This window comes from Artibeus jamaicensis, unplaced genomic scaffold (genome assembly GCF_021234435.1).
Source record: "Artibeus jamaicensis isolate MK-2021 breed Jamaican fruit bat unplaced genomic scaffold, CSHL_Jam_final contig_1539, whole genome shotgun sequence".
Classification (NCBI taxonomy): domain Eukaryota; kingdom Metazoa; phylum Chordata; class Mammalia; order Chiroptera; family Phyllostomidae; genus Artibeus; species Artibeus jamaicensis.
In genome coordinates this window covers 1,316,486-1,336,957 of record NW_026521299.1, presented here as the reverse complement: position 1 = coordinate 1,336,957, position 20,472 = coordinate 1,316,486, and the positions used below count along the sequence as shown (strand labels likewise).

The 20,472-nt window shown below is 42.1% G+C and overlaps 3 protein-coding genes across 10 annotated transcripts in view; 1 reads left to right on the top strand and 2 right to left on the bottom strand.

Moving 5' to 3' along the window:
* ANKS1A (ankyrin repeat and sterile alpha motif domain containing 1A) overlaps window positions 1-6,650 on the bottom strand; it is a 187,332-nt gene extending 180,682 nt beyond the window's left edge. For 4 of the 6 annotated variants that reach the window (XM_053669070.1, XM_053669076.1, XM_053669062.1 and 1 more), the window contains exon 1: window positions 6,363-6,649. In XM_053669070.1, coding sequence (XP_053525045.1) covers window positions 6,363-6,538 — 176 coding nt within the window. In that variant the 5' untranslated portion in view covers window positions 6,539-6,649. Of the gene's footprint in view, window positions 1-6,362 lie in introns of all 6 variants that reach the window. The other 2 variants (XM_053669099.1, XM_053669079.1) reach the window with 2 other exon arrangements.
* A 1,011-nt stretch (window positions 6,651-7,661) lies between these two features.
* On the top strand, window positions 7,662-14,799 carry TAF11 (TATA-box binding protein associated factor 11). Of its 3 annotated transcripts, none has more exons than XM_037144329.2 (5): window positions 7,810-8,390; window positions 11,030-11,178; window positions 12,989-13,076; window positions 13,400-13,508; window positions 14,167-14,256. In XM_037144329.2, exons 1-4 carry the CDS (start codon window positions 8,220-8,222, stop codon window positions 13,505-13,507), a joined length of 516 nt encoding a protein of 171 aa, XP_037000224.2. In that variant the 5' UTR covers window positions 7,810-8,219; the 3' UTR covers window position 13,508; window positions 14,167-14,256. The 3 variants fall into 3 exon arrangements, with proteins under 3 accessions (XP_037000225.2, XP_037000224.2, XP_037000222.2); XM_037144327.2 differs by having other exon boundaries at window positions 8,054-8,390; window positions 13,400-13,496; window positions 14,167-14,799; XM_037144330.2 differs by lacking the exon at window positions 13,400-13,508 and having other exon boundaries at window positions 7,662-8,390; window positions 14,167-14,223.
* A 209-nt stretch (window positions 14,800-15,008) lies between these two features.
* BLTP3A (bridge-like lipid transfer protein family member 3A) overlaps window positions 15,009-20,472 on the bottom strand; it is an 80,219-nt gene continuing 74,755 nt past the window's right edge. Inside the window, exon 21 of the mRNA XM_037144326.2 lies at window positions 15,009-20,330. Coding sequence (XP_037000221.2) covers window positions 20,205-20,330 — 126 coding nt within the window. The 3' untranslated portion in view covers window positions 15,009-20,204. The remainder of the gene's footprint in view (window positions 20,331-20,472) is intronic.

Here is a 20,472-nt window from a genome sequence, read left to right as displayed (position 1 = left end):
GAGTAAAATCATTTTGCTCAAAACAGGCACATTCAAGAGAAATCTGCCAGGGTAAGAGGGTAAAAGGAAAGGATCTGCATGTGGAAAAGCTGTCATGTCGTTACAATTTCCAAGCTTCGACTCATCCTGCCGCGGTGAAGAAAAGCCCCTTTCAATAGAATGGTTATACTAAGCACTCTTTTTTTTTTTTTTTTTTCTTTTTTTTTTTTTTTAGGTTCTAATTCCTTAAATAAATATTAGGGATCTTTCTCTTTTTTTTTTTTTAAAGATTTTATTTATTTATCTGTAGAGGGGAAGGGAAAGAGAGAAGGAGAGAAATATCAGTGTGTGGTTGCCTCTCGTGTGTCTCCTGCTGGGAACTGGCCTGCAACCCAGGCGTGTGCCCTGACTGGGAATCGAACTGCGATCCCTTAGTTCGCAGGCCTGGGCTCAATCCACTGAGCTATACCAGCCAGGGCTAGGGGTCTTTCTTAAAAACAGTGAATACCTTCTGACATTTGAGAGAACTTGTTATTTTCTCTAAAACAAAGTCCACTTTTCGAAAAGTTTTATTCTTCATTCCTTACTTCAGAGCCTTCTCATACCTTTGGGAAACTCAGAGCAGTTTTGGACAGTCTTCCTTGCCTTCTCCCCACCCCAATGGCAGACTACAAACAAATTTATAGCCACATTTACTTTTTTCTTAGGATTTTACTTATTTATTTTTAGAAAGAGGAAGGGAGGAAAGAGAGGGAAAGAAACACCAATGTATCGGCACACATCCCAACCAGGGACCAGGCCTGCAGCCCAGGCATGCACCCCGACTGGGAATCCAACTGGTGACCTTTCACTTGGCAGAATGACACCCAACCAACTGAGTCACACGGGTCAGGGCGCCACCCCTGGCGTTACAGTGAATGTGTATGTAAATAACTGTATAAATAGTCAGATTTCTTCAGCAAGTATCCTTGAATTCTTTTCCTATTTAACTCTCCTCATGCTTGAGAAATTAAGCGCAGAATTTTCCTAAACCATGACATAATCTACTCTTCAATGACAGCTTTAGTTTCTCTGTACTTCTGAGCCCTCAGGGCTGCACTTCACTTTTCATCATTCACGTACATCAGCATGTCCCTCATAATTCAATTTACAGTTTTAAGTTAATAGGTACTGTTTCCTTTAACATTTCCTTTTCTCAGATCGTTTTGCCCCTTAGTTGATAGAATGCACCTTTAACCCAAATCACACAGAATTCTCATACAGAAGTGGCTTTCCTGGAAATCAGTAGTTTCACTATAACCATAAACGCATCAATCGTCCATCATATCAGAACTTAGGTGCCTACGTGTGCCCAGGGCTGAAAACCACCATGAGTTAAAAGAAGTTGGTGAGTTGCACTTCTGCCCTTTTGGCTCTGTGAGCAGCATCACAGTGGGCAGCAAGGATGAGTACCTTAGGGAAAGCAGCAAAAAGGGAGCCGAGAAGAGTGTGTCTGATCCATTTTCTAAGAGAGGCTGGTATGATGTGAAAACACCAGCTATGCTCAATCCACAAAATGTTGGAAAACACTAGTCACAAGAATCTGAGAAACCAAAGTGTCATGTGATCGTCTTAAGGGTCATGTTTTTGAAATGACTCTAGCTGACCTGCAGAATAATGAAGTTGCACTTACAAAATTCAAGCTAATCACTGAGAATGTTTAGGGCAAAAACTGGCATGGACCTTCCCCATAACAAAAATGTGCTCCGCGGACATTCATTGGTGGACAATGATGAAGCTCAAGTTGATGTCAAGACTACCAAAGGCTATTTGCTTTTTCTATTCTGTCTTGGTTTTACTTAGAAACAAACAAACAAACAAACAAACAAAACACAACAATCAGATTTAGAAGATCTCTTCTGCTCAGCATCAACAGATCCACCAAATCCAAAGAAGATGGAAATCATGACCCCAGAGGTGTAAACAAATGCCTTCAAAGAAGTGTGCGATAAACTGATTCCAAATAGCAGTACAAAAGACACGGGAAAGGGCTTGCCAGTCTATTTATCAGCTCCACATCTTTGTTAGAAAAGTCAAAATGCTGAAGAAGCCCAAGTTTGAAGTGGGAAAACCATGGAGCTTCATGGTGAAGTAGCAGTTCTGGGGAAGCTACTGGGGATGAGACAGGTGCTTAAGCTGAACGAGCTGATGGATTTGAACCCCCGGTCCATAAATCTGTTTAAAGTCCAGACTTAATGTTAACAAACAGAAAATCCCATTTGTGAAAAAAAAAGTTTAAAACAGTACCTGTCCAAGCTACAGACTGAAAGTGTGCATCCGTTCCATAATTAGACATGAGACATTATATGAAGATAAAAATCCACGCTGTCCAGAACCACTGTAGGACTAGACATTTTAAACAGCTCTGCTTTCTAGGCAATCTACTGCTTGTCCTTTTAAGTAACAAAATTTATATTAGAATCATTTTGCATAGAAAACTAAAATGTTTTGCACACTTTCATTAACAAGTTATAGTGAACCTAATTTAATCTTTATTTGATAGCTAAGAGTCATAATAAACAGAAACTGAATTACAGCACTGAGCTATAATTCAACGATACTTGAGGCCTCACCAGGTGTATAGGACTATATACATCTATGCTAATAGGCTCAAGTTACCGCAGGGGGAGTGTGGGAGGGTGGAATCCTAGATGTTAATTACTTTTTCTATTTTTCATTTTGTCAATCACATAGACATATCATACTATCAACTCTGCAAAAGAAACCATGTATTGGGAGAGGGACTAATTTTTTTATCAAATTATAAAAGAAAGTTTATTTTAAAAGTTACAAAAGTAGTAGAAGTGAGCTGTTGAGCTGCGCAGGCTCAGGAAACAAGTTACAGAGACAACAGAAGGGCCCTGGGAGCTTGGGAGAGGGAAAGGCAAAGTCAGGCGCGTGCGGGGAAGAAGAGGGAAAAGGGGAAGGTGTGGGCACGCTCCTGAGGGAGGGCAGCGGCACTAATTTCGACAGAATACCCACTATAGAATACCCAGGTTGGAGATAAACTTTGCAGTGTGTCTAGCAGTCCACCTGGCACAAAGCAGATGATGGGTAAACATCTGGTAAGTGAGTGGCATTAATGTGCCCGTCTGAGCAGGTCCCCCCCCCTTATTTACTGTTTCTAATCTGCTATCGTTTGGAAAACAGATACCCGAGTGTGGGAGAATACTATTGAGAATGCCCGGCACGGTACTATGTGCGTAGCAGGCGCAGCACAGCAAAACTGGATGTGTTGAACTGAACCAAAGAGAGCGAACAGCAAGCACCTACAATGTGCCAGAAACTGTGGTAACCTTCCCACACAAATGACCTGACAGTATGTATAAGGCAGACTCTATTATCCCCATTTTATATGCAGATATTGAGGCCCAGAGTGGGTGAGTAATTTGCATAAGGTCAGTGGTGGCGGCAGAACCTGAATCCAGGCAGTCTAGCTCCAAAACAAGTGGCCTGACGCATAACACTACACTGCCCATGAATGGACAGGAACGTAAGGGAAGGGCAGAAGGACATGAAGTTTGTAACGACTTTCTTGTTTTAATCTGGAAGTCTTCTTTGCTGACTTTCTGATTCCCAGGTATGTTCTGAATTGGTGAGAGTTCCTATATGGGAACATTATATTGGTAGGCCGAAGTAATAAACCGTGACAGCTGGACAAGCAAAGTGTCAGGGGATGAGCTACTGTACACTACAGATGATGGGCTCCACAGGAGTAGAAGCCTGAGAGATCAGTGAGTATTAGGGTCATCAGGGAGCACTTAAGAAGTTAAGACCTAAGCCCAAGCAGTGTAAGAGAAAAGGGATAGGGGGGGGGGGGGGGGGGGCACTCTGCAGTTTAAGAGTAAGCACAAAACTTTTGTAGAATGTGGAGTGTCATGCACAGATGACTGGATGAACAGATGAATAAATAAATGAAAGGACAAACATACATGCAGTTTGGAACGTTTATATCCACTGCAGCTATAAGCTCCTATATCTGCCAGTTTTTGTTGGTCACTTCAACAGCTGGACAAATGTAAGCTGAAGTTGGCAGTACCAGTTGGTGGGAGGGGTGTCAGGGGGAGATATGGCAGCTAATGCAAAGGCCAACTCTGAAACTATGATTCTGCAGCTCTTGTTAAATAACCCAGAGTCCCTGAGGTGAGGAGTGTGGGCAGGATGGACCCACCCTCCACTATTTTCAAGTCTCAAAAGGCAGGACATGCTGACCTAAGGATTATTTAAACACAGTCTCATTTGCTCAGAAGTCTCTCACTAGGTTGAACCAGTCACCTCTAATTAATGACACACCTAGTATAACAAGTGCCTGCAGATCCTCCCTGCCCCTAGGAGTCACAGGGACAAGAGGCTGGCTCTTAGGCTTTCTACCATCTCCACAACAGACAGGAGCAAGCCAGGAGTCAGCTCTCTTACCCAATGGAACAGAGGCTGCACCATCCACACTTAATGACAAACAATATATTATAGTAGCATGAGGTGCAAAGTAAAAACTTTGCACTCGACAGAGATTTCCTAGTCTTGCTTAACTACATGGCTGCTAGATCCTCAGCAAAATTTCAACAGTCTCTGAGTGAAGGCAGTAAGAATAACTTGACCTGTACTTGAAGACAGGAGATTTGTGCCAGTTTCTCACTTCAGCAGGATATGCTGGGGGTTAGCGTATCTCTGGCAAACCTCCAAATGCTACATTATTCAACTCATTATAGATAGGCACCTCCTAACTTGTACAGTCTTTCTCTCAGCTCTCAGACATCACAAGTGCAAAAATATCAGGGTAATCCAGGTAAGATCCAAAACCCAATTCATGCATTCAAGGTACATTTACTCAACATCTGTGAGTTGTCAGGCACTGAGCTAGGGACTGGAATATAAACATGAGAAAGACAAAGTCACTTTGAAAAACGAAGTGTACCCTCCCATTATTATTTCCTTTTACGGCACCCAACCAATCAAGGCTCCAGGCAGGAGTTCTCGTGTCCCACCAACACCAAATAAGCCTCCTTTCCCACTTCTGCGCCTCTCATCAGGGTATGCCCACCTGGACACTCTTCACCCAACTTTTCCTACCCAAATCCTAGCTTCCTTCAAAGCTAGTTCAAGTCCTCCTCCTCCTGGAAGCCCTGATCTCCATCTCATCCCGAAGTGAAGTGACCCGTCTCTGAACTACTAACAATTACAGTGAGTAGCACCATCAGTTTATTTAGAAATTTATCATCCTCTGATACTTTTACTTATTCAACAAATCCTGAGTGCCAATTGTGTGCCACCATTGTTCAAGGGACTGGAGAAACTGTGGCAAACAGGACTGGTGTTCGCATCCCCAGAAAAACTCAAGGAGAGTCCTCCTCCTATGCTGCTTTTTATACAATCTTCCTGTATGGAACTGGGCTGGGTTCCTACTCAGGGTTTAATATCTAACAATTTATTACAGCCTTGGGCTTCCTTAGTCCAAGCTCACCCAAACTGAAGTTCCATAAACTAATGGGGGAACAAAAGCAAACCAAGCCATTTCTAAATGAACTTCCACTTCTTTAAAACCTCAAAAGAACAAGGAAGGAAAAGAAAACAGGCTATGAAAGTGCTGCTGAACCAACACATTTTACTCACACTGCCAATTCCCCCTCCAAGCAACACAACCGTAATATTTTTCCCTCAGTCCTTACATTTCAGGTTCAAGTGTTATTTTAACAACAGACCTTGGAGAAATTTAGAGTACCCCTCAGTTTCCTAAACAAGTCTTTCTAAAGCTTTATTTCTCCATGAATTAACCCCGAATGAACCCTCCACATGCCACTTAACGGACTAATCCAATGAGGTTCACTTCAAGCACGGGAGGAGCTCCAAGAATACTTTGAAGGTGTAAATCCAGAGTCAATTTAAACAACAAAAGCCAAGTCCTACAGAGCCCAGAGGAAGATTCCAAGTTCCCAAAAGAAGGTAATCAAGAGAGTTTCCTTCTGCGGAGCCAGAGATTCTGCAAGGCGTGGCAGTTTCTGCAGGAGGTGAGGAAGATTTAAATATACACATGTATTCGCTCTAAAGTGGTTTGTTAGATACGGCAGCCAGCACCTTACAGCAAGCAGGGTGAAGCCGGGCTGATCCTGCGACAGAGGCTGCCACCGGGGCACTCCCACCATTCTTCGTAGCCAGGTCGGGAGGCAAGACTAGGAGAGCCCGGCATCACTCCGACCTGCACCGGCGTTCCTTGCACCGTGGGCCGTCTGCCCTCGCCTCGGGGCACCCAGAAAGCCCACCCCGCTCGGGTCTCAGGAGCCTCGATCTCTCTAGGGACCCAAGAGACTGGTCCCCAGGCGGCTGTCCTGCCCCGGCGCATTACCCACCTGAGCAGACTGGAGAGAGGATGGCTCGAAGAGCCTCCGCCGCCGCCGCTACCGCCTCCGGAGCCGCCACTGCCACCCCCGAATCCAGAGGACAGCCGCTTCCCGGACAGCAGCTTCTCCACGGCCGGGAGGTGCCCGGTGCGGGCCGCCTCCAGCAGCTCCTGCTCCTTCCCCATCCCCAGGGCCACCGCCCCCTGGACACCCTCCCCAGGGCCGCAGCAATGCCTGCTTCGGCTCCCAAACTTTCCGTCTCCGGGCAACGCACCCCCCAAAACCGGCCGGGGACACCACCCCCCTCCCCCCCGCCTTCCCCCCCAACCCACGCGTCACTTCCGGGATCCGGCGTGACTCGTCACCGCGCCCCCGCGTCCCGCCTCCTCGTCTACCTAGCTGGGCGGGGCTGAGCAAGCGGCACAGGTGACTGAGGTCCGCACCTAGAGGACTTCGCTATGCGGTTAGGCCTCCGAGGGCAAGAGGGGAGCGCCGTGTGGGCGCCCGCTGTATGGGTGAAAGGGAACCAACGGGGCCCACCTGTATCCGCCTCCCGAAGTGTGCTGCGTCCCATAGGTTTGGGAGCCCACGGGACGGTAAATACGGTAATTCATCCAGTCAATGTAGAAAACAAAGAGAGAATTACGGTAACGCGCACCTACATTTCCTTGTTCATTCTTTCAGAGCACGCATAAATTAAATCTGTAATGGGTGTGGGGTTCACCCGTTACAGTGATACAAAGATGATACAAAGATGAATAAAATGCCCCCTTCCGTGCCTTTATGACAGAAGGAAGAAAAATTTTTAAATAGAAATATCCCCCTTCTTCATGTTCCCAATCCCTGAAATTGATCCTGAAGTAAAAAAATCAAGGGAAATCCTCCCTCCAGGCAGGATGTTTCCTCTTTTTTCTTCTTTAAGATCTTATTTATTTGTTTTTAGAGCAAGGGGAAGGGAGGAAGAGAGGGAGAGAAACATCGATGTAGAGGAAACATCCATCGGTTGTCTCTCAGACGCCCCTACTGGGGACAGAACACTCATCCAGGCACGTACCCTGACCAGGAGTCTAATCGGGGACCTTTCGCTTTGCAGAACTCAACCAACCAACTCAGCCACACTAGTCAGAGCGGTTTCTCTGCTTGTGATGAGATTAACCAAACTGACATAAAAAGTCAGGTTCGTGAAACCCGCTCGAACCTTGAGTACTAGTAAGTTGGAAAAAATCATTTAATTGGGTATAAACTATATTGTATTTCTGGTACTAGCACTGTTCCTGGCTTGAGGAAGGCGCTCAGTAGTTGTGGAGTAAATAAATGGATTGGATAAACTCTGATCAAGCTACATAACTTTTAAGTGCTAGGAACAGAAGAGAAATGCTAGCAATTCTGTAATCACAGGACAATTAAATCTTACGCGGCGGAGTCCCTGCGTGAAAGTTTACAAGGAAGCTGCACCTCGCGACGTGCGCATACCACGGATTTGCGTTTTCTCCTATCCCCAAACTAGTCTGAGGAAAGCGGGTTAAGGAAGGTGTTAATTGACGTTGCGTTTTTAGAAAGGCGGGAAGGAAATATAAATTCTTCGGTACACAGCGCAGCACTCCTTTACAAAGCGTGGCTTCCCAGGGTGGATAATCCGCAAACTGAAATCCGTACCCTCCTCCATTTTCTCTCTTCCCACCACCACCAAAACAACGGTTACAAATGAGTCCGAAGTCCTCGACGCGCGCCTCGCAGTGACCCTCGGCGGAGCAGTAGGTGTGATGTCATCGCAGCGCGACGGGAAGCTCCTGGGTTGCCTTGCGGCCGGTGGTGTGGAGCTCCTGTGAGTGACAGCGTCGCGATCTCCCCTCCCTTCTCGTGGCGATGGATAATGCCTGCGAGTCGCCCCCGGAAAAAGGTGGAGAGACAGGGGCTTCAGACGAGACGGCCGCCGCTCCCGGGAGCTCCGGGGCTACGGACACGGACGGAATCCCGGAGGAAACTGACGGGGACGGAGATGGAGACTTGAAAGAAGCTGTGGCCGAGGAAGGCGAGGTAGGGAGGGATGTGTTAGTAAAATCTGGGGAGTACCCCGAGATTGTGTTACTGGCTGCTTAACCAGCTTTCTGGTTGACCCCTCCCAGGCTAAGAGAATTTGAACTCACCAGGACTCCCTCTAGACCTGCAGTCGCGGAGGCGATTGGAGTGTAGGGAGGAGACAAAACTACAGTGCTGGTTCGATCCCAGAGACCAAAGTACTGGGTTAGTATTTTTAATTCCTGCCCTTGACTATTAAAGCTACTTCTGAGGGAGTTTTAAATAGCCTCTTGGTTTTCCTGATGAGGAAATTGGGATCCGATGTCACCCGGAGTCACTGCAACGGCTAACTCAGGATTCCTAGAATCCCTTTCACCACAACATGTTTTCTCTTAGATGTTGCTTCGGTGTGGCTGTGTTATAGGCTGCGGAGTCGTTAAAGGGAAACCGAGGGCGTTACTGGTGTAATCACGTTCTTACTCTTTTGGGACATTAACTGCTGCCAATGTCAAGGGTCTCTCTATAGCGTAAACACACCAAACCCATCAATTGTGCCTTTCCAAAAGCTCAGCCCTGTTGCCTGGCCGAGCGTCAATCAGGGGAGCAGAATCTCAGTGTTCTCTGGGTTCCACTCCTGGAGATAGAATCTCGGGGTATTAGAGCCTCTACGTAGGGACTTAAAGAGAATACGGAAGGATATTGAGTTAGATGGAAACAGCCTTCCAGACTGCATCAAAATGTATAAAGTAAGAACTTTTAGGGGGGAAAGAAAACAATGTGATGAGACTATTTTAAGAAGGAACCTTGAGATGTTTCAAACAGATGTTTTCAAACAAAAAGGATTTGAAGAATAATTAGCATAGTCCATTAGAGAGCTCAATACACACAGAAATGCATTCAACAGAAGATGTAATTCTTTTTTTTATGCTTCTGAAACACTTTTAAAAAGTGACCATATACCTGACCACACAAAAACAAAAATCCTTAGAAGTAGTTATCAGAACAGGCCACATTCTGTTAGTACAGTGCAATAAACTTGAAGTTAACAACAAAAGGCTCCCACTCCCCCCCAAAGAAAAACCACTACCACATGGACATTTTAAACAGTTTTCTAAATAGCCCTTAGATTCAAGAAATTAACAGAGAGAAGACATCAAATCCTGTGAGGTTTGATCAAAACCTTGTTTAAAGAGAAATTCATAGCCATACATAATTTTTATTAACAGGCACGAGATTTTGAAAATAAACACCCAACTCAAGCAACCCAAAAAAGAACAAAATAGACCAAAAGAATGTAGGAACAAAGAGTTAATAAAAAACAAAAGTAGATATTAATGAACAAGTGCCTAAAAGCATATAATAAAAACCTGGTTATTTGAAATGTAAATGTACAACATTATGAAATAAGAAAGAGCTATACGCACTTATGTGGAGATCTTTAAAGTTAAAAGAAAATTTAATATTTAAATGTAAGACAACTAAATTTAAAAACCTGAGAGAAATGGCTTAATTTTTTAAAGGGGAAATATAAATCACCAAAATTGGATCACAAGAAGATTAGAAACTTGTATAAATCAAGTTTATACAAGAAATTGAAATTGAAAGGTTGCTAAACATATACTACCCTCACTTTCACCTAACTCTCTCATATTCCTTTGACTTTGTTTTTTTAAATTTAATTTATATTTAGAGAAAGGGGAAAGGAGAGGGAAAGAGAGGGAAAGAAACATCGTTCAGTTGCCTCTCACTCACCCCCAACCAGTGACCTGACTTGCAACCCAGGCATGTGCCCTGATGGGGAATCCAGCCAGTGACCCTTCGGTTTGCAAGATGTCATCCAACCCACTGAGCCACACCAGTCAGGGCCACATATTCCTCTGAGTTTAAACATGAGTTCCTCCTCTTTTAGGAAAACAAAGGTTAAATCCCATTAATGAGGTTTGATGTATCCTTAGATTATAAGTTAAATTGGAGGAGATGAAGCTTGGATTTTGATTGTTTACTTTATTATTAATCAGACATTAAACATCCAGCATGATGTCAAAAGCTTTAAGGTAGGAGAGATAAATGGTAAAAGAAAGCCCTATCATCAAAAAGTTTGCAATATGGTGAATATGTGTATGATACAGTACAGTTAAAAGATAGGAAGGAAAGAGTGCTACATGTGGGAGAAGCTCACTTAATGTTCCAAAATCAAAGAAACACTTTTGATGAGAAGATGCCTCCTTTTAAATATTCTTTCCACATGGAGTCATCACGAATAAAGAAATCTATAGATTTAGAGGCAGAAGAGCTGCTGGATGGAAAGGACTTTTCTGACCTCCCCTTGAAAGAATGAGGCTAGGGGAGGGGCTCAGGGGAAGAGAGGTTTTCATGACCCTTGGCATTTTATTGCCCTTGTAAACAGACCTGGGAGCTATGACCATAGCCAAACTGGAAAACTGGATTTTTAGCTAGTTTTCTTTTCACAGCTGGGCTATAAACTTCTTTAGGACAGATAGTGTTTCCTGCACTTGATGGTACAGCCAGTGCCTAGAACCAAAAAGCTGCTGAATAAATGGATTTGTTGTGCTGTTGATGAGAATGATATTTTCTTACCTTGCCCAGGTCTGGAAAGTGGGCCAGATATATAAAAGCGTTTCTTTCAACTTTCTCAGCTCAAGAGTCAGGACTTCTCAGATTTAACAGCAGTTGAAAGGGAAGATTCATCATTACTTACCCCTGCGGCCAAGAAACTGAAAATAGACACCAAAGAAAAGAAAGAGAAGAAGCAGAAAGTGGACGAAGATGAGATTCAAAAGATGCAGTAAGTTACTCTCTGATCTTTTCCACATCGCAAGACCCTAACTGGACTGCACAAAGTTATTAAATTTTTCTTGACCTATAATTTTTTTATAAACTCGAAGAAATTAAAGCAATTATACATTGGTATATCATAGAAAATATAAATAAGCAAAAAGAAAATATCATCATACCACCAAGTTATAAACACTTAATATTTTGAAGTATATCCTCAAGTAATTTCTGTACATATACAGAGATGGGCAAGAGTAGGTTTACAGTTATGAGTACATGAGACGCAGTTTATTTTTTCCCCCATCACCATTTATTTATCGAGTTTATTTTTGGATTATTATTTATTACTGTACTTTCACTTGTATTACAACTGTAAACCTACTTTTGCCCACGCCTATATAATTATAAATTAACATTTTCAGAAGTGTTAAGTACTATTTGTAACCCTTTTTTTCACATTAAATATAGTAAATGTGTTGCATGTCAGTAACTCTACATCTAGGTCATAATTTTCTTTTAAATGGAAATAGCTTCATTATGTCTTCTGACTGTAAAAGTGTAGCCTCATTGCAAATAATTCAGAGCATATAGAAAAAATAACTACGTATAATTCCACTACTGAGAGTTTATTCAGGGTACATACCTTTTCAGATTTTTTTAAATGTCTGATATATATTGTAAAATATTATCCATTAGTAAATGTCTGAAAATCATTAGTTTTAATGGCTACATTGTATTATATTGTGTGGATGAACTATGTAGTTTAACCAACACCTGCAGCTGTTCTAGTGTTTTGGATTTCTTTTCTTTTGACAACATTATGATAAAATATCTTGAGCATATCTTAATGTACTTGTCCATTTGCTTCCTAAAATAAACCAGGAGTGTAATTGCTAGTTCAAATAGTGCGAATATTTTCAAAGGATTTTTGTACATATCTCTGAATTCTCCAAATGGGCTGTCCCGCTCCATGTTCACTGCACATGTGAGTTTCTGTCTTCCCGTCCTCATTGGCACCATTCTTTTCAATACTCATCAGTCTGTCTTGTGAGAAATGTTATCTTGTTTTAGTTTATCATTTTAATTTCTTTCATAGTGAAGATTAATTTTTTCCTCTATTTATTGACCATTGGTATTTTCATAAATTTTCTGTTCATGTCCTTTGCTCATTTTCAAAAATTGATATGGCCATCTTTTTATTTATTTGAAAGAACTCCTATATGGAGTATTAAAACTTTTCCATATATTTTACAAATATTTTCCTCCTTAATCTATTAATGTTAAAAACTACTGGTTTGAATAAGAAGCATAAATAGTAGGTACAAAATAGGCAGTGGGCGGTAAGAATAGTAGCTAAAGAACTTATATGTATGATCCATGGCCATGAACTAAGGGGCGAATGCGGGTGATAGAGGGAGAAAGGGGAGAAAAAATGGAACAACTGTAATAGCATAATCAATAAAGTATACTTTTAGAAAAACTACTTGTATGAATATAAATTTATACATTAAATTCTTACCATAATGTGTAGTAAGGCAGCATTATGGGGAGAGAGCCCAGTGCTGAAAACCTAATATATATAGTACAATAATAGAATGACTTGACATTATTGTTTTGTTCTTAATGAAGTAAGAAATGAAGTTGTTTTTCACTTATGTTCCTTAAGAGGAGAAATACTTTACCCTCATCCCTATGGACACTAAACCTAATATCGACCCCTTGAAAATTCATTTTTGCATTGACATTTGATTTTATTGATTGAATAATGTAGTTTAAGCATTCTTTCTTATAAGTGAACTTTTACCTGAATCTTTGTCTAGAATCCTGGTTTCTTCTTTTTCTGAGGAGCAGCTGAACCGTTACGAAATGTACCGCCGGTCAGCTTTCCCTAAGGCAGCCATTAAAAGGGTAAGGCGGGGCCGTCGTAGTTCTTTTTTTCATCAGCTAAGGGAACTGAACTAGACTCCAGCATTCTCTCCAATGCATTTGGGAATGAGGTGTTGGGCAAATGGGTGGATCATTTAGGCGGCAAAATTAAATTATGTCTTTCAATAATCTGACCAATTGCAGTTTTGTATTCCAGCAGTAGGGTTTCAACAAACAGCATCCTTGCTCTAGTCCTAATGTCAGCCTTTAGTAAACACTTTCCCAGTGCAGAGCTCTAATGGGTACTTGTTTCTAAAGCCAGTCCTTGACTAACTTAATCACAGAGCCTTTGTCCTTCTTTCAAGCTGATCCAGTCCATCACTGGCACCTCTGTGTCTCAGAATGTTGTTATTGCGATGTCTGGTATTTCCAAGGTTTTCGTCGGGGAAGTGGTAGAAGAAGGTGAGTGGTGATGTAAGTAATGGATTGAACCTGTGATGGTCTTTATTTTCAAGAACATCTGGACTATGGGACTTAATAAGGCACTTTAGTAGTTTCCACTTAGACTAGAAGTTGACCAAGGCAGGGAGAGAACCTTTGTGTTCAGCAGAGCATGACCATTATTCTTCCAAAGTTCCCATACTGGGAGTCAGGAAGAATCTAGGAAATGTCCCTCCTGTCTCCTCCCCTCAGCCCAGGCTGCCAGAAGCAGACTGTGTTTTTCTCCAGTGAACTTTGCTCATTTCTGCTGTCGAACATAAAGATACAAGAAAAGCAATCACTGGGGTTAACCAGTTGGCATGGTGTGGAGTTATCCCTGATGTTATGACCTGGGAACCGCCCACCTACCCATCAAGTAAAGAACTCGGTTGCTGCCCACTACCAATTTCTAGCTGGTGAAATGTTTTATATTTTTAAGCAGATTTGTTTTTAACTATTGCCTATGTAAAGCCTGATAAAGGGATATTATACTAAAGCTAACATGATATATTTTATAGCATTTTCTTAAGAGAAAATGTCTTGGTTTATTTTCTTTGCAAGCTTTAGAAGAGGTAATGAGACTTACAGGACTCAAAGGGTTGTGAATAAGCGCTGGTGTGGTAATGAAACTTTCTCATCACCCTCTGTTTAGCACTGGATGTGTGTGAGAAGTGGGGAGAAATGCCACCACTACAACCCAAACATATGAGGGAGGCTGTTCGGAGGTTGAAGTCAAAGGGGCAAATACCCAACTCAAAGCACAAAAAAATCATCTTCTTCTAAGACCAAAGCCTAGAAAGGCCTTGTACTGGAGGACATAGTGCTTCCAGACTTCGAACTGCAGATTTTGTGCACTGGTGCTTTCACATCTGCCCGTGATTTCAGCGTCTTTCTCAAAACTCATCACACCTAGAAGGCATGCAGCCTGTTTCATACTTGCCTTGACTAAGTATGGAGACCTTAAGGCATTTTGAAGCATTCCACTGTCTCTTGGCTAGTTGGAAGAAGGCACGTGGGCTTTAAGCATCTTCTGGACAGGGGAGCTGCTTGCACAGAGAAAACCTTCCCAAGACAATTCCGACGGTTTCACACAGAAGCCTGAAGTTGTCGTGTCTTAGGTTGTTTCTTACATGTGGTTTTAAGTAGATGAAACAACCAGAAACTTTTGACTTTCTAATGTGAATGACGTGAAGATACAGGAATAATGGAATAGTTCATCCCTGTTAAACATTTAAGATTCTTCTGTGGATTTTGGTGAGTGACCATTAAATTGTTTTCCAACTTATCACATGTGTGTTCATTTTCTGTCTAATTGGTTGGAATTTTGGTGTCATAATAAAACTGGTCTTAAATTTTTTGTGAAGATTTGAGCCCTTCCCACTTCCTACTAGAGCTATTAAAATGTAATCTCATAAAAGGATACTGAAAGTACTTAAGAACAATGTAAAAGCCCATATACTTCAAGTTTCTCATAAATAGATATACCACAACCAGTACTGTTTAATAAGTTTAATTTGCTTTTTTCAGGTGGTTCACAGAACCAGTACACTCAAAGTTTAATTAGATATTGCATTATTAAAATTTCCCGATGCCAGTATTTCAGTTCATCAGATACATTCTCATTGTTTTCCTCAAATAGAGGGGAATGGAGTGATCTTTCATTGACAGTGATTAGCAGTAATAAGGCTACAATATTAATTGGCAATCCCCAAGAATTCTTTCCTATCATTCATTGTCACCAGGAGCAGGACTTTGAAGCTGTTGTCTTCTGAAGCTTTCCTGAGCGTGTCTTAGTAAAGATCCCAATTCTGTTTAGCACCCTGAGTGGGGGAAAGAGCTTGGACTCACACAGTTGGGCAAATCTTTTAGTATGTAAAGTTGTGGCTTTAACATCTACTTAGCCAATGGAAAAGACACTTCAGTGGGGCATTCCACAAAGAAATACTGTTAAGACTCAAGCTACATCTTGAGCAAAAACTAATGAACTGGGGAAAAACAAACAAAAACAGATATTCTCTCAACTCAAACAGGATTCTTTTTTAAGTTATAGGGACTGTATCTATTGCAATTTGAGATACTGAATAAGGCTGAAATTTACAAATAACAAGGGAGAAAGTTTGCATCCCAAGTCTGAGCACTTAGCAAAACCTCACAGTTTAAGGTTATCTAAGAATGTTTCACCTTGTCCCTGTTGTAAGAGATGGGGAAAATAATCCCCGTTCAACAACAGCTGCCATCCATACCTAGCCACAGGCAAACAGGAATATTCCTGGTGGGGAAGCCAGAGATGCAGTTGAAAGGATAGTACATCACACCAGAATCTCTTGAAACAATAATATAATGACTATGGTAAATCACAAGGCAGCTAGACAGCTTTTGTAGGTCTCAAACAACCAGATGTTATCCTACTAGCTCGTGCAGCAATGTTCAGTTATTTCCATAGTTTTGTGGTGTTACTTAACTGATTTTAGAAGTTTAGGCAAGTATTAACTATAAAGGAGAAGGAAAAACAAGTCCTTAATGTAAAAGTTGGAATGGAAAGTTCTCATATCACCATGGCATTAAACTACCTTTCCACCACCCTCCCAAACTAAGGGGAAGCTAATGTAAATGGGTTAAATAAAAGCATTTAAGTTATGGAATACAAGGGGGAACCAAAAAAATGAATTATATTCTGGAGGGCAGGCCTCTTGTATTACAGGCTTCCCTCGTTAGCTGAGAGTTCTAGGAACCTGTCTGTACCAGTGTGCCAGTTGGTGGTGGTGTGAGAGGCTGCATTTGGCTAGAGTGAATTTTTTTTGAAGACTCTATGCACTTGCCCATTTCATGATGGGTGATTTACAAGTGTACCTGCCCACACCGTACTGAGTGTGCAGCAGTCTGGGACCAAAAATGGCATAACCCCCGTGTCCCACCCTCCCTATTCACTCAGTGTCGCCCTGAGTGATTTGTTTTTTCCTCCAGATAAAAAAGTCCTCAAAGGGAAACACTTTGCTGATGTGGAAGAGGCAAAACAGAAAAACAACAGAAGCGACTAAAAGGCATCAAAATCGACTAGCAACAGAAACTGTTGAGCAGTGGAGAAAATGTCTTGATAGGTATATTGCATCAACTAGTACTTTGAAGGTGATTGAAGTTTAAACGTGTAAGAATACAGTTTTTTATAAATACATTCCAGTGTTTTTATGGGGGAATTCCCCTTCATATTTGAAGACTGTTATTCACTTCTTGTATATTCCATGTAGAGGAACCATTCCTTTTAGAACCATGAAAAAGGGTAAGGTCGAAGCCCATGGCAAAATCAGAGTCAGATTAAAAATACAGCAAAAAACAGCCAACACAGTAGAATCCATGCTTTCTGTCTTAAGTCAAAGAAACTAGGTTAATTATTCCAGTGAGCTGAAAACACAATTTGAGGTTGACAACCATCCCTGTAGCTCACCTAAGAGACTTAAACCAGTCCATGTGCACGAAAGCATATCTCTAATACATCCATGTAAACAGGAAATGAAGGCAGTCACAGATGATACATAGTTGTAAATGTTTCACAGCTAAAACAGTGATGTACAGTGGCTGGAGTCTTTGAGGGATAGTGGTGCTATCATCACTCCAGATGTTTTCTTGAGGTATTATTTCTTGTTCACAGAGTCTTCCAGCTCCAAGACAGAAATGCGAAGCAATTCAAAGGAGCTGACACTTATTTTTTCCTTCATTTTTTTGCCTTTACATTTATCCTGAGAATTATCAACCAGTTCACATTTCATTATGAAAAAAAAAAGTTCCTTCTCCTATTGAATAGAAGTATAAAGTTATTATACAAGATGATTTTTTCTAAAATTCCATGGGACAAACGATCCCTACATTTCCTGAGGGAATATTTCAAAACAAAATGGCCAAAGCTGCCACATAATGGAAGTGAAATGTAGGGCTCCATTTCACCCGGGCAAGAACTCCAGAGAGCCCAGACACCTGACTGAGCTCTGGCTTCTGAGGAGGAGGGGGAGGCGGTTAGCCTTGGTACTGCCCAGATTTATTTCTATTGCCTTCCACCAAGCATGGGTGTAAGGTGAATATATACCAAGAAATGCCTATTAGGTGTGTTCCTTGTGTGGAAGGATGCCAGAGACATATTGTGGCTCAGGGAAGAGAGGAAAGGAAGAACAATCAGAGAGTGATTTAAACCAATTCAGGTAAGCCTAAGGTTGAATACTTCGATTTTCCAGCTACTGAATCTCCTTCCTCCTCTTCCAATAACATTAGAAATTCCACACTTGAGAGGACCAGTGATCTATTTTGTTCACCATTCTGCCTTTGAAAGAAGCATCAAGTTAATGAGGAGTTTGTGGAGGGAAGCAGATACCGTCTCATTTGTATTTCACCAAACAGCCCTGGTGGTTGCTAATTCCTTTTGGGAGGCCAAACCATACGAGGACCCCTCCTACCAGTCCTGTACCCATGCATAGTTTCTGCCAGCACCACTTCTTAGACAAGGAACTCCTTACATTTCTGATGTACTATAAGAAATGTTTTCTTTTACCTAAAAAGCTATGAGGTAGAGCCCGAGAGATCACATTTCAGAGCTGGGTGAACATGTCCTTCCTCTTGACTGTGTATCTGATGGAACACTACCCTCAGCTTTCATCATTCCAGAATTGGAGCCAACTTTTAAAACAATGTGTCTTCATCTAAATGCCTTTACCCCCTGGTAGCTTTTGCTGTTGTCTAGACCTATACTTTATAAGTAAGGTTGTCCGAAGTGCACAGATAGTTTAAGACACTAGCCTGGTTGTGCGTGAAGTCCATTTTCTGTGTTGCCTCCATGTGCCCTTCCTGATGATGCTGTTGCGCTTTTGGCCACAGCGGCGCCCTGACCCCACCCCCTCTTGGCAGTGGAGTGCCTGGGTTTCCTTCCCGAGCAGGAACAGAGCTCGCTGCCTTGTCAGCAGCTGACTTTTCTATAAGTGCATTACTTCACATTTACCTCGCCCAGACCTCACCTGTCACTTTCCTTAGTATTCACAGTCTGGCTTGTGGCCCTTCTGCAGTTTTTCTTTTCTTTCTTTTTTTTTAAGTCTCATCTGGTTTAGCTTTCAATGCCTGAAACTGTGACATATGATTGCATTGTAATACCCTACTTTCAGGTTATTTATAAAAAATCTTAAATGAGGTTAACCCAAGCATCAACCAGTAGGAACTTCCCCTGTTAACATTCTCTCGAGAAAGATGTTTATTCTGAAGTCTCTAAGCATGACAAAATATTCCCACAATCTCATAGTAACTGATGCTTTTAAAATTTACTTAGTGAAGAACTTGCCAAAAGTTCTTTCTGAACAAATTAGATCTTGTTCATTTTTGAACAAGTTTCTGTTTACCATCAAAAACCTACAATATACAAGTCAGGCATTATTCTCCATAGGGAAACCATTTCATCTTTCCTTCAACAGGTCACACGTGATTAATAAGACTTGACTGACACTACTAAGTCACTAGTCTACCATCCCGCCAATTCAAGCTGAGTTAGCTGATGAATTTCTGTCCAGTTAACACAGCTTGAAGTATACAAAACATTACAAATGAAGGTAGAGTGTTAGGGAAGAAGTAGGTTTAAAAAAAGGAGGAAACTGTGCTTTGGGGGGGGCAGGGACAAAACCTAGATAGACTGAAGGGTATTTTTTTTAACTTGCTGAAATCACATGATTTTAAAAAGTCACAGTGATGGAGGGGAGTGAGACGTAACAGGTTGAAATGTTTGTTACAGTTTAAAATACATTTTCCGCTTCCAAACCAAGTGCTAAGGACAGTGCTGGTACAAAGTCATCGTGCTGGGGAAGCAGATGTGCTGGGGTCCCCAGGAAGACAGAGGAATCACCTCTGAGGTGCAGCCATGGAAGAGACTCAGGACTCTAGCTGGGCACCTGGAGCTCAGAATCAAGCTCCCTATTGATCCCTATTATGTCACGCCTTCAACCTAGCTCAGAGTGCAGACTTGTTTCTTGACTTAAATTTCAAATAAACTGTGTTGTAGAAAGGAAAGATAATAAGACAGCCATTACTGTTGTTTACTTTCTACTACAGCATCACAATAATCAAGGCAGAACAAAGGAAGCTTAACCCTGAAAAGTCTGATTGTATTATCAGCCAAAATGCTGTGAGCTTGGTTCCCTTTCTAAAACAAGGAGGGTCCCAGCCTCCTTTATTCTTGCGCCTCTGCTGGCTGTTTCCTGTTCCACTCTGCTACCATGGCCAGAACTCAGGCCTGTTCGGGTCTGCTACAGGAAGCCCTAGGACATGGAATCTTTGGTGGCTCTGTGGGTGACTGAGGAGGTGAGTACTTTTCCTTGTTCACACAGGTTATGGAGGAAGCAAATGTCTATCCTGAAACCACGTGGTGCCATGGCCCTACAGGGTAGAGAAAATTCCACCCAGTGTGCAGAGGACCAAAAGGCTTTATCTAGGCAAGACATGATACTTCAGCCACGCACGAAACTGCCCCCAATTTCCTGGAACATGGTCATGCTTTGCCCTATCTGCCGTCCAAGTTAGAACAGCTGGCAGAAAGGAGTTAAGCGCTCCCACGTTCCTCCGGCATCCTAAGCCTACTCATTCCATGCTGGAGGCTGCGTCTGTCCTAGGTGGTGGTATTGCTGGTGATCTCCTCTCTCCTTGGCACGGACAGCTGAGCCACTGCTGTCAGAGCTCAAAGAGGGGGTTATATTTCCTAATCTCCTGAAGAAGTTTCTCTTTTTCCTGGTTGGCGTTGGCCAATGCTTGTTTAGTTTCTATCAGTTCCTTTTGTAGAGCAGTCAGTTCTTTCACCTAAGGAACAATAAGTAATTCACAGTTAATGAGTAAGGTGACACAAAAATGAATAAGGTAACTTGAAAAAAGGGGGAACAAGGTGGAAGAATTCAAGCGAAAGATCTATAAGTTTGGCCAATGATCAACAGAACCCAACCAG